Consider the following 12,377-nt stretch of genomic DNA (forward strand, 5'->3'; position numbering starts at 1 on the left):
AATTCCAAGTCTTAAAAGAAGCGAAATAAGTTCTGAATTGAGAATAACATTTATAGGTAGTCCTGAGAAAGATTAGTGGGACGTATATCCATGTCTGCCGCCTTGCCGGTGCCAATATCTGCGACCGGGTGTATTTCTCATCCCGCATAAGCCAAACATATTCTCGGTGCCTACAAGCCTCGTCAGCATCTAAGTGTTCAAAAACGTACCATTATCATTGTTTGAAAGAGTGAATATCTCCCAAATAAGAGCTTTACGATAACAGCTCTGAAGGTAGCTGATTGTTAATATTCTCATCTTCACAATCTGGTCGTAACCAGCAAAGCAGAATTTGCCCCCTCAACGCCCGTTCACAATGAAAGGCACCGGCATACACATGCAAGACAACGACTCTGCCTCAGAAAGTTCCACCCAGCATCCAAGCCTTACCCCACGAACAAGCGGGGCATCAACTCCAGATACCCTCGAACATGAACATGATCGTGCATTCGATCATACCACACTAGAAGAAGACTACTTCAACGAGCACCTACCTCAATATGAAGCTGAAGAGCAAGATCATCCGGCCAGAGATCAGGCCCGCGAGAATGATGCTGGGTCTCCGTTTTGTGCTATTCTTCCTCAGCGTCTTGCAGGCTGGATGGAGAGGGAGAGTAGAATCAAGCTCTCTCCTCTTGCTGCTGCCGCTCTGATCGATGCAGCTATTTTGACTCCAGACAATCTTTCCCTGTAAGTGGAGCTCTGAACAACTCATTCCGATATACTTTCTCTTCCTTTAAACACAATATTTATAAATTCTCAGATACCCACCCCGCTCTCACACTCCACCACCCGGACCCACAGACCCGATCTCAGGCGTGCTCTCCGCCGCTCACGGTACACTTGGCGGCGTCATCATGGGCGTCGCAGATTATCCCATTGAGATAACCAAGATGGCGAAAGCGAACCGCGACGTCGCAGCTGGTCTCGCTACAGACTTTGCGCTCGACAGCGGCAAGGGAGTCTCGAGGATTGTGGGCACGGGCTTGAAGGCTCCGATGGATATGACGTTGAACATATCCAGGGGCTTTGGGAATTTGCCGAAGTTGTATGGTGATGAGACGGTGAGGAAGGAGGAGAGAGTTACGGGAATTACGAGTGGACTTGGTGCTGCTGGGAAGGTGGGTACAGGGTCTTGTCGACTGCAAATGTTCTGACTGGTTTTAGGGACTTGGGCTTGGGTTGTATGATGGGATTACAGGGCTTGTTACTCAGCCTATGAATGGTGCCAAGAAGGGCGGGCTTGGAGGGTTCTTCGCAGGAGTAGGAAAAGGTCTTGGAGGGGTGGTGTGTAAGCCTGCTGCTGGTATGTATCGTCGCCCCGGTTCTTCGAGTAACATGTTGATGGGGTTTTTAGGAGCTGTTGGATTGACTGCATATACTTTCAAAGGAGTCTATGAGGAGGTCCAGAATAAGCGAGACGACTTCTTGAAGTCCACGCAGCTGGGAAACGGTAAGACTGAAAGCAGGAAGTGCAGTGAAGAGGACCGATTGGCTATCATTGAGAACTGGTATTTTCTCGTCCAATCTGCTGAGGCACGGGAGAAGACAAGGTTCCACTGAAGCTCCGTCATTTGGTCTAGGAAAATGTAAAAGTCAATGCTGTCATCCAAGAGCCTTATTATATGGTTCTGAATTTCACAGATGGCACATTTCTGAAGCCTCTATAGTCATCTCCAATTTCTTTTCGGAAATCCGTCCGGCAAGTACACTTTCAAATCAATGAATCTGCATCGGTACATTTGCGGATAAACGAACTTCCCTTGTCACAGAGGGGTGAGGAGGGGTACTCTATCTCGCTTAAGAACGATGCCAAGTGCTCATTGGTGCGCATACAATGGTCGCGATGATCACGTCCCTGGGAGCTTGTTCCCCAGGACTCCATATCCCCCGCATCTCTAGTGTATTGCTGTAATTATTCCGTTCTGGGGTGGATAGAATAAGACGGGATGATGTCAATGACTAGCTTGAACTCTGAATTGGTGGCGGATAGATCAGACGGACTCTGCTTGTCAGAAATGTTCCTGAGTAGCGGCGAGCCTCATGGTACTATTCAAGATGGTATCTCTCAATTTTTGTGTCTTGGCTGTTACAGCTCTTCTTTCGAGCGCAGAAGCAGGACAAAAACAACCGAGATTTGAACCAATACACTCTCGTGCACTGACGAATTCAAGTGGCGTTTCGCTCTCAATCTTGACTAAGACTGGTGTGAGAAACGCAACGGCACCAAATCTTTACGGATGGATGTTCGAGGATATCAACCACTCTGGGGATGGAGGATTATACGGGGAACTGTTGACGAATCGAGCCTTTGAGGGTTCCGATATTACCTTCGGGTCATTTCCAGGATTCACGGGAAATAGCATCGTCTGGCAAGAAAACGAGTGCAATCCGACTGGTACCTTCAATCCATACTGTGAGCCCAAAATTCATGACTGATAATTCCAGGTCCTGTAATCACTGGATACAAACCGTTGGGAAATGCCACCATCAGACTGGACAATTATCGTCCATTGTCACACTCTCACCAAACAGTCCTGGCCCTCGACATCCCTACCACAGTTAACACCTCCACTACACCTGTCGGATTCGCCAACATGGGATGGTGGGGGATTCCAGTTTCGCCACAGACTTACAACGTCTCATTTTTCATCTACCCGAATCAATTCCGGAACCAAAACAATCTGAAGACAGAAATCACAGTATCGCTCCAGTCAAACCTGACAGGTGAGATCTTCGCTTCCACAGTAATCCCCGCTCAGTCTTGGAATGTCGTGAACTACACACATGTCACTGCGCAAATAGTTTGTGATGTTCAGGCCCCGAATACGAACAACACTCTTGCTATTACGTTTGATCCCAAGGAAGCAGCTGGTCAGACGTATTATTTTGATCAGATTAGTTTGTTTGGAGAGACGTTTAAAGGGTATAGAAATGGGCTGAGAAAGGATTTGGCGGAGCATATTTATGATTTGGGGCCAAAGTTTTTGAGGTGGCCGGGTGGGAATAATTTGGAGGGCTATTCGTTTCAGAGACGGTGGAAATGGTGGGAGACGATTGGACCGCTGGAAGACAGATGGCCAAGGCCTGGAAATTGGCGTGAGTATTTTGATCCTTTCAAAACACTGAAGAGGAAGAGGGCTGACATGAAATCAGAGTATTACAATACCAACGGAATGGGTCTTCTTGAGTTTCTGGAGTGGACAGAGGCAATGGAAGCAGAAAATGTCCTCGGGATCTTCAGCGGCTACTCCCTCATTGACGGCAATGGAGGCAACTCAGCCGAGTATCCCCTCACAGAAGAAGCTATGTATCCCGTCCTCAAAGAAGCTCTCGATGAGCTTGAGTTCTGCATGGGCTCCACCGATACCTATTGGGGAGCCAAGCGTGCTGAGTACGGCCATCCTGAGCCTTTCAAGATCCAATACATAGAGATCGGCAACGAAGACTGGTTCTCCAAAGCGTATCCCTTCCGCTTCAAGTACCTCTACGACGGACTCAAAGCCGCCTATCCAGACATCATCCTCATCAGCTCAGCATACAACGAAAACCCCACCTACACAATCGACCTCCCCCCAGGATCAATGTGGGACACACACCACTACGAAGAACCCAAATTCTTCATCAACCAATTCGATTTTTTCGACAACTGGCAAGAGCGCACCAACAACACCAACGTAACAATCATGATCGGCGAGTACTCCGTCTACCAAGTCGACACACCCTCCGGCGCCGTCAACTTCTCCAACCCACCAGACCTACATGTCTCGTATCCGCGCATGATTTCTGCTCTAGCAGAAGGAGTGTATCTGCTTGGGGCAGAGAGAAACCCGAATGTGGTGAAGCTCAGCAGTTATGCGCCGAGTCTCCAGAATTGGAATTGGTATAACTGGACGCCGAATCTGATTGGGTTTGATGCTGATCCTGCGCATACGGTGCTGAGTACGAGTTATTGGTTACAGAAGCTGTTTAATGCGTATCGTGGGACGGAGAGTGTGACGGTGAAGAATACTGAGGGAGACTTTGGGGATTTGTATTGGGCGAGTTCGGCTGAGGAAGGGAAGGTGTTTTTGAAAGTTATGTGAGTATTTACCTCGGTGTCAAGTGGAGCATGATGTACTGACGAGTGTTAGAAATGTGAATGGGACGGAGGTGCCGTTGAAGGTGGACTTGGAGTCGAGTTGGACCTCTGTCAATGGAACGAGCATGTCGAACCCGGATCCCAACGGCTTCAATTTCAAAAACAACGCCACGGCCATCGTACCGAGACCGCTGAATCTCACTAACTCCTCACCAGTGGGTAATCGAACCTGGACTTGGAGTGTTCCGTAAGTCGCGAGTATAAGTCCGGAATGAGATTTGAGCTGACGAAATTCAGGGCATATTCTATCACGGTACTGCAGTTCAACTTGTAAATATGTTCTGGCGAAGGAAGCGTGCTTAATCATAGGTCACGATGAGACCATCATCCTTCATAGTAACGTAGAAATATAACTTACTTCTGGCTTGACTCTGGTTGCTGAACGAGATTATTCTTTGGAATTTGATTTGCCGGTGCCTGCGGCACATTTATTTGACTTTTGTTACAAATTTGATTTACTGACATTGAAAATGTATGGACTCGGGCAAGGACGTTGCGATTTTTTTCACTATAGGTAGAATTTGTGGGAATTTTGGAGAAAACAACGCTGTTATTTTGTGCGGAGACTGTCTATGAGTATGAGTAATAACGAGTCACACCGGGAGCCTGAACGGCCACCTGCAAAGTTTGCCTCCTGAGACCCTACCAGCCTAGCAACAGGCTCCTTTCCGACGAGATGCCGTCTTCGCGTGGAGAAATAATACGCAACCCGTTCCGCTACAGACAATTATCGTCAAACCCGCCTCTGGATCCTTTCAGCCTATGCTGCACACAACCCAACAGCCAGGTGCTGGAGCAAGTAGGTGTAATGAAGCACCAGTAAGAATTAGTTCTTGTAATCGTCATCGTCGTCCTCCCCAAGCTCCATCGGGTCATTATCATCTCCACGGATACACTCACACTCATGCTGGTGCAAATCGCAGAACTTGCAATAGCCTGACTCGTCGAACCACTCATCGTCCTCAACGGCTTCGCCATATCCATCTTCCCCATCTAAATCCTCGGCATATTCCTCCTCACCGCCTTCTTCTCCACCATAAGCCAGCAGTTCGTCGCCGCCTGCCGTGTTTCCCTCTTCATGTTCGATCTCGGCATCGCCCTCATCCTCATCAAAGCCATCTTCGTCATCGTACTCCTCATACTCATTTTCGACGTAAGGGCTGATGTCAACTGTCTCATTTGAGAGATTATTGAGCTTGGGGGCAGATTTTAATGAGACACCTCTGCCATTGTCCATGCGGTCTGAATGCAAAGAGTCAGTAGCGTCGCGAAGACCCTTGCTTCTGCTGATTGGTTTTACGGAAAATTCATCTTCTTCCTTCCCCTCGTCTTCGTCCGCAGCCTCATCCTCATCATCGGAATTTTGGATGACTTGGTAGTGGCCGTGGTATCTGTGAAGAGGCTCCTGAACGCCCATGTGCTCGTGCTCTTCGTCACCCTCTTCATCGTCATGGTCCCTATCGAGATCGCGCTCCTCGCCACCATCAGATTCACCCTCTATCTCCTCAGAGTCACTTTGTTTTCCATATATTGGCATGCGGATGGATCCAGGGATAGGCATACAATTAGTCATGACACTCGCGCTAGAAGTGGAGCTGATGTTGGTAGAGTCTGAGGAGATCGATTTGTTGGAGACCTTGCGCGTGGAGCGAAGCGATCTGTCGTGTGCGTAGTTGGCAAAGGAGCTCATTATACTCTGGCTAGGAGCCGAGGCCTGAGGGGTATTGAAAGAACGGCTGCTGTACGTAAACACCTTTCCACTAGAAGATGAACTACTCGGTCCCTTGGATATGACACGACGGCGAGGTCGATTCTCTTTCTTTCCACTGGAGGCTGAACTGCCCAAGTCCTTTGACACAATGCGACGCCGAGGTCGGTCTTCGGGGAGAACACCCATCTCATTGATGGTATACTCCTCATAATCTTCTGGGTTCTCGCCAGCGCTTAGGTATGCATCGATCTCGTGGTCGAGAAGGCCGTGGCCAAGTTTTGCTTCCGCTGAAGTCAGCGCAGGGAGGTAGGGAAGGCGACCATCAGATTGGAGGCGAGCGTCATTGTCCATAGGCTTCCAAGTACCCCAAGAGGCGCCGTTGGAGAGTGGAACCGGGATATACTCCTTGGTAACTTTGCTTTTGTGACCTTCTGGTGCGGACAGCGTTAGCATAGCCAAGGAAAGTACTCGTGGTCCAACTTACTCTTGTCTCTGGTGAAGATCAAATAGGAGCCAATTATGCTGGGGCGGATGCGGTGCTGGCACTCCCCAGGAATCTGAATTTCGTACTCCCAGCCATTTCTAGCATAAGCTTCCTGAAGCAGCTCAATGTGGCGAAGGAGCCAGGTCGCTTCTCCTACGGTCGTGTTAGCTCAAGGTTTCATTGATGTCAGCGCACCAATCGAAAGATGATGTGAAAAGAAAAGCGGTTAGCCATTCTAAGAGCAAAAATTGTCGTCCCCGAGCGTGCCATTCAAGTGAAAACCCAAGAGATTAGTTGTAGGGAATTTATCCAAGATCTGAACAATCCGCTTTTTGTATCTGCCAAAGCTTGACAAGATGGCAGAACGGTGAAGGCGAGAGGATTGACAGTATTACCAGACCTGTAACAAGATCTAACATAACAGTCATTCTGCGCAAACGTACCATTGATAAGTGGGAACTTCTCCTTGAGTCTGTTGTCTTCTCTGTTCCTCTCTTTCAGCATCTCCAACTCCTTCTGTAGGTCCAAACCCTTGAGAGTGGTCAGCGTAGGCTCCATTTGCTCCTTCAACATTTGTTCTACACATACCAAATGCTTCGGAGATCTGTAGACGATACTGTACTTAGAGGACGGACCCCCCACAGCAGAAGGCCAGTCCATCAGAATCGCCGAGTCAGACATGGTGGTGGTGTCTTGAGACGTTGTACCGCCTGTGATGGTGTGCGTAGTAGGTGGTTCTGGTTCGAGATCCCAAGGCTATGGTAAGGATGAGCGACAACGAAACTACCTCCCAGCTGTCTGCGTATCGGAGGTAGAGACTATTTGGTAGACAAGGCGCTACTGAAGTTTTGTAGGTCCCAATAAGTGGCAAAGATCTTCAGCGTGTGTTACTGCGACGAGGGTGAGCGAATTCTACGATCTTTTGGGCTTTTGAGAAAGGTATCCTGTGCAATTGGCGTGGATAGTCTTATGGTTGTCTCAAATCTGTGCAGAAGCTTGGAGCAATTCCGAGTGCAGTGGTGGCTTGGATCATGTCTTCCTGTTGTGGCTGTATGCAAGTACTACAACAAAGCTTGTAGGTGTTGGGGAGTGGTGTATAATTTATGCAGCTCTGGCAGTGTATGTGTCGACTTGGCGTTTTTCGTTTGGTGTTCGAAGCCGAGGCTAGAGCTGTATGTGGATGAAAAAATATGCTCGCAAGTTCTAGGGCAGTCGGAGATTGATGTGAGTAAGATATCTGTCGAGCAGAATCTAGTTTCTTGGAGATTCACTGTGCTTGTTTGATTTCGCACCAAAGTCTCGGAGTTGAGTCAATTTTCGACGGACTTTTGTTTATGCCAGGCGAGAAGACTGTACTTCACTCATGATGTGAAGGTGATATCGAAATAGAGCTGAAGAAAAGCGCAGAACGAGATCAACACCAATTGAAGAGGAAGGTCTCTAAATCTTGGTCAGTCTTGAGGACTGACAATCTATCTGTTTGCCCTTTTCAAACGGGCTAGTACACCGTACGGTAATGCTTGAGTGTTGCCTCGGAAACAAGACAGTCGTTTTTGCTGCGCACGCGTCGATAATATTGGAGCTGGTGAGGGCCCGGGCGTTCAATCCATTTTTACCACCACCAATGACACAGATGCTGATGACGCGAGATATTTGAGAGATACAGTCATAGAGATTAAAAGAGATTCACCCTAAAGATCCGAGGGTGGTGGTTCAAGGCAGCTTACGATAAGCCCTGAAGACTCGTGGAAATCTATGACTGCGATATCAACTTCCAAAATTGGCTCCTACGTCGACATCATGACTCATAGATGCCTACCACGAGGCAATACCTTTAAAATGGTATGGTGCATGTCATATGGCATTGATTTCATTCGAATACAGCTAATTGTTCCTTGATCCTTGGTGCAATTGATAGGATGTGGTATTGAGGGACAGCTATCCAAGTAAGCGTGGAGCGAATCCAAATTTTGGTCAATACAGCAAGACTAGGTTCGTTATTGTATTGCTTTAGTAATTCACAGGCAATTCTGCCTCGCCTCTTGTATACACCGCTCTCGGTAGGGTTAGCTGAGAATTCCGCGAAGGGACGCACTCCGAAATGCGCGTCTAGCTCGGCGGGTAAATTAACCTTCAATCACAGTAGTATTGCCGCCACATAATACCTTTTCGAAGTCAATGAAATAGTCCGTCACAATTAAAGCTTTGTAAATTAACCACTTGAAGAAACCACACTGCTCATGCGAAGTAAACAAACAAAAGTCTTTTAGCGAGGCTTGGCATTGCAGGATATGACGACAGCAACACTCAACATCTCTGCCACACGAAAAGCTTCGCGACAGTGGGAACTCGAGGAGAACAACCAAAGAATGTAGGTTACAAGCATCTTGACTGCACAGATATTGATGTCTCTCATTGATAATCGTTGATAATATACAGTCTTCAAACTTTCCTGGGCGATGACCTATGGCGGAACACTCGCTTGTGCGCATGCGTGGGGCATGCCCCTTTGGTGTGCTGGGCAGGATTAGAAAATCAAAAGCGCAATCGTATGTCGCTAAGTATTGATATTTTACAGTATCTCATCTGTTGATGGTATATAGCATGGGATGTTAATTCAAGCGATCCCTACCGCCACCGCTTCTGAGAGTCGGAGTCTTGGAGAAGCCGACCTTCCGTCGGCTCACAATGAGAAGGTAGCAGAGTGCGAATACACACTACTAAATTGCTTCTCACCATCGTAGATAATGCTATCGTTAGTTTGGTAGCCATCGGTACCAAACTCGGAGTGCCTGCACTAATCCGTTTTGCACTAGACTATCCAGTCACCGAACCCACATTATTTTCCAAATCTGATATTCCATCATTTTTTCTCAATCACAACTCTTCTCAAGTCTCACAGAATACCAGTCATATCCTGCATCCGAAAAGACTCCTGTCATCAGCACGTTGTCACCAACTCTATTCCCTGCCACAATCTCCGAATTTCTCGAGAACTTCATACGTGAAATCGGCACGGCCCTAGCTCTCCTTCGATCCACAGATCAACACAATATACCCGTACGCATCCATACAGTACCACCAAGTCTCCCCCCCACCATGCCCGTCAAAAATCAGGCAATAATCAAGCGGGCTGCCAGACACTGTTTTCAGACAGCGGAGGAGGCCCGAGAGGCCATTGGGTACTTTGCTATCCCATTGTTCCCAATTCAATGGCATGATCAAGCCCGTAAGTATCCCTCTTATCTTGCTTCCGTGTTAGGATACTTGGATCTTCTCGCTATATCTATCGTTACTCCATTAGCAGAAGACCCATCATACATGTGCTAACTCGTGGTTTGGTTAGAGGTCAGGGTCGCTGCGGTCCTACTAGAAAGGAGCAGAAGTCTGTCGGTTGTAGATGACAGTGAAAATGAAGAGATTCTCCCTGCTCCTACTACCGCTACTGAATCGAATGCAATCGAAGACATCGACAAATCTACACCAGTATCGACGAGAACCAGGAAAGCTACGAGCTCTGCTAGGAGAGCCTCTCCTCATCACCAAGTGGAAGTCTCCACCTCCAAGTTAGAACATAGCGAGACCAAAAGCACCACCAAGCCGCTATCTCAATCATCAAGAAGGATTAAAATTGTTCTCAAGGTCGGTAGCTCAACTCGCCGCGACAAAGACTCTGCAAAGGAAACTTCCACCAACAAATCAGGTGACCGACCTGTAAAGTGTGGAAAGCGTACCAGGACATGCTGCGAGGCGGTTACGGAGAACAAACCGCCGGTTAAGAAATGCCGGATTATCCTCACAATCACGAAGAAGTAGGAGAGCGGTGGTATCCTTGGCTAGGTGTTTGAGAGATTTTATAGAAGAGTCAATGTCCCAGAATGTTCCTGTAACATGTAGCCCATAGTCAGGCAATTCGGGTTGTGGCAGGAAATTTGTACTAGCTAAATTGAGAGCATCAATACAAAACGGCGCAACGGGGCGCACTTGACTGCATTTATGCAAGGACGAATGTTCAAACGCAAAATATATTCCTTCACTCCAACATATCATGTCACATTGTAGATAACTTGGTGCCATTCTCCTGTGAATTATTGACTATCAAACTAAAATACAATATTTACGCTATTTCTACGAAATGGAACACCGGACTCATAACAATTTTTGGGGGTTTATGTCTCTTTTTTTGGCTGTTTTGCAATTTAGTGGAAATGTCATGAAATAACTCACAAGAGTATCTCCGGGAGCTGTTCTGTCTCGTTTTGAACAACTTCCCCGTCCTCAAGATTGGGGGAATTGTTTGGGACTCGGGGTTCCCTGTCATCGTCTCCGTAGTCGAGGGTTATCTCGACAACGTCTTCATTAAAGATTGCATCCAGATCCTCATGTGTTTCAGCGTCGTCTTGAAATGCGCTGTGGATATACGCATCATCAATACTGATGTGGGCTTGTTCGATGTCAACGCGCAACCGTTGGATCTCGAGCTCTGCTTGTTGTTCCGCTTGTTGAAGTAGGGATCGCAGTCGGTAAGTGTCATCGAGGAGGCGATCGTGACGGCGGAGGATTGGATTCTCGCCACGATTTCCTTGCATGTCGTTCAGGATTACCTCGCGCTCATTGTTCAGGTTGACTAGGTACCGATCAAGGCAGTCCATGTGATCTTGGTAGTAGATTTGACCGATAAGAATGGCGTTCTCAGACATACGATCATCTGCAAGTTGGCTTTCGAGCTCTTGGATCCTCCAACTTCGGATACGTCTCCGAACATCGCTCCCGGACTGGGTCATTTGCATTGTGGTCCTTACTGCACCTCTGATGGGTGCGATCATTGCCGTATGTGCTGCTTCTCTGGCTTCGAGCTGTTCCTGATGGATTTGCGCCACACTTACACGGACAGCAGCCGCTAACTCGGATTGAAAGGTGGAATCGCCAGCTGGTGCTTCAGGATCTTCGGTGTTATGTGGTTCGGCGATGGTACTATTGGTCCGGACTGCATTATGCTGAAAAAGATCTTCCGCTGTGTTCCTTTGTCGAAGTTCTCTTCGTCTTTCGGATTGCGCCTGTTGTGCCTCACGTCGCGTGTCGGCTGAGATTTCGCGTGACGGCTCGATAGCCACTGACGGACCCTGGATGAGAGCTGGACTAGCTGGTGTCCGACTAAGTTCGGCTGAGAAGTTCCGTCGGCAGTACGGACAAGAGGTATGTTCTTTCAGCCATAGGGAGATACATGTTCGACCGAAAACGTGACCACAAGGGAGCCCACATGGCTCCTCAGCAGCGTGACCTTCTGCAACACTGCCGAAGGCGTTGGTACATATGATGCACTCGCGGTCTACTTCGCTATCGACGAGGCCGCTAATGTCTATGGCTGTGAGAAGTGACGGTATATTGCGAGCTCTTCTTACCAGTGCCTCGGCTGCTCTCTCCGATAAGCTTCTACCTGTTGGGTCACGAGGTGTGGAAGTCACCAGAATTCGCCTTGCGAGTCGAAGTGCAATTGTATCTGCTCTCATCTCGTGTCTTCTAGCTTCGAGGTCTTCACTTAGGCGATTGACATGCTCCATAAGTTGATTGGACGTGTATTCTCTCAGAATGTGTTCTGGAATTCTGAAAAGAGCAGCACTCAGGACGTGATATCTGTTGTTATCGTCGTGAAATGGATCTCGTCTTTCGATTGGCCAAACAAAATCTTCCGCCTCATTGCTGGCTCTATCTTGCAGTCGCTGCATGACGAGAGAGTGCTCTCGAGTAAGTGACCGAGCTTCTTCATGTGAAATCATGTCGGGGTGTATACTTGCCAGGAGATGGCTCTCTGAGAGATCCGCGTTGAACTCCTCTCTAAAGTCTCGAACCGCATCTAGTTGAGTTCTTGTCTCAAACTCGCGGTACCTAGACTCTCTCTGTTCGTAATGAAGGGCGGAAGTAGGATCTACTACACATCTGGTGCAAAAGCCAAACCGAACTGCCCTTTGCGATGTGTGCTCGCAACTAGCAACATTGTTTTG

General features: G+C 48.0%; 5 protein-coding genes across 6 annotated transcripts; 3 read left to right on the plus strand and 2 right to left on the minus strand.

The window, feature by feature from the left end:
• Window positions 1-200: 200 nt before the first annotated feature.
• On the plus strand, window positions 201-2,080 carry ONS95_011895 (uncharacterized protein). The gene is made up of 4 exons (XM_058505495.1): window positions 201-729; window positions 803-1,160; window positions 1,207-1,345; window positions 1,397-2,080. Exons 1-4 carry the CDS (start codon window positions 356-358, stop codon window positions 1,600-1,602), a joined length of 1,077 nt encoding a protein of 358 aa, XP_058358017.1. The 5' UTR covers window positions 201-355; the 3' UTR covers window positions 1,603-2,080.
• Window positions 2,081-2,097: 17 nt separating this feature from the next.
• On the plus strand, window positions 2,098-4,685 carry ONS95_011896 (uncharacterized protein; the record flags this gene model as incomplete). Its single annotated transcript, XM_058505496.1, has 4 exons — window positions 2,098-2,437; window positions 2,488-3,138; window positions 3,196-4,367; window positions 4,418-4,685. The coding sequence occupies 3 exons, from the start codon at window positions 2,098-2,100 to the stop codon at window positions 4,122-4,124; spliced, it is 1,920 nt and encodes a 639-aa protein (XP_058358018.1). The 3' UTR covers window positions 4,125-4,367; window positions 4,418-4,685.
• A 93-nt stretch (window positions 4,686-4,778) lies between these two features.
• Window positions 4,779-7,461, minus strand: ONS95_011897 (uncharacterized protein). 2 transcript variants are annotated; one of them, XM_058505498.1, is made up of 3 exons: window positions 6,819-7,461; window positions 6,376-6,528; window positions 4,779-6,322 (listed from the first exon to the last, which is right to left on the minus strand). In XM_058505498.1, exons 1-3 carry the CDS (start codon window positions 7,054-7,056, stop codon window positions 5,007-5,009), a joined length of 1,707 nt encoding a protein of 568 aa, XP_058358020.1. In that variant the 5' UTR covers window positions 7,057-7,461; the 3' UTR covers window positions 4,779-5,006. The 2 variants fall into 2 exon arrangements, with proteins under 2 accessions (XP_058358020.1, XP_058358019.1); XM_058505497.1 differs by lacking the exon at window positions 6,819-7,461 and having other exon boundaries at window positions 6,376-6,600.
• A 2,013-nt stretch (window positions 7,462-9,474) lies between these two features.
• ONS95_011898 (uncharacterized protein) lies at window positions 9,475-10,191 on the plus strand (the record flags this gene model as incomplete). Its single annotated transcript, XM_058505499.1, has 2 exons — window positions 9,475-9,604; window positions 9,722-10,191. 2 exons carry the CDS (start codon window positions 9,475-9,477, stop codon window positions 10,189-10,191), a joined length of 600 nt encoding a protein of 199 aa, XP_058358021.1.
• Window positions 10,192-10,598: 407 nt separating this feature from the next.
• ONS95_011899 (uncharacterized protein) lies at window positions 10,599-12,101 on the minus strand (the record flags this gene model as incomplete). Its single annotated transcript, XM_058505500.1, has 1 exon — window positions 10,599-12,101. The coding sequence occupies one exon, from the start codon at window positions 12,099-12,101 to the stop codon at window positions 10,599-10,601; it is 1,503 nt and encodes a 500-aa protein (XP_058358022.1).
• Window positions 12,102-12,377: the final 276 nt, after the last annotated feature.

The sequence above is a fragment of the Cadophora gregata genome, assembly GCF_030347475.1.
Source record: "Cadophora gregata isolate MNR1 chromosome Unknown scaffold_6, whole genome shotgun sequence".
In the NCBI taxonomy this organism is placed as follows: Eukaryota; Fungi; Ascomycota; class Leotiomycetes; order Helotiales; family Ploettnerulaceae; genus Cadophora; species Cadophora gregata.

What these genes read in the sequence shown, in the direction of transcription:
- ONS95_011895 (XM_058505495.1), top strand. Translation starts at nt 356, where the DNA reads ATGAAAGGCACCGGCATACACATGCAAGACAACGACTCTGCCTCAGAA. An exon ending in ACTCCAGACAATCTTTCCCT is followed by an intron (nt 730 to 802) that starts GTAAGTGGAGCT and finishes ATAAATTCTCAG; the next exon opens with ATACCCACCCCGCTCTCACA. An exon ending in GGTGTGTAAGCCTGCTGCTG is followed by an intron (nt 1,346 to 1,396) that starts GTATGTATCGTC and finishes TGGGGTTTTTAG; the next exon opens with GAGCTGTTGGATTGACTGCA.
- ONS95_011897 (XM_058505498.1), bottom strand. Translation starts at nt 7,056, where the DNA reads ATGTCTGACTCGGCGATTCTGATGGACTGGCCTTCTGCTGTGGGGGGT. An exon ending in GAAGTTCCCACTTATCAATG is followed by an intron (nt 6,529 to 6,818) that starts GTACGTTTGCGC and finishes ACACGACCGTAG; the next exon opens with GAGAAGCGACCTGGCTCCTT. An exon ending in GATCTTCACCAGAGACAAGA is followed by an intron (nt 6,323 to 6,375) that starts GTAAGTTGGACC and finishes TGTCCGCACCAG; the next exon opens with AAGGTCACAAAAGCAAAGTT.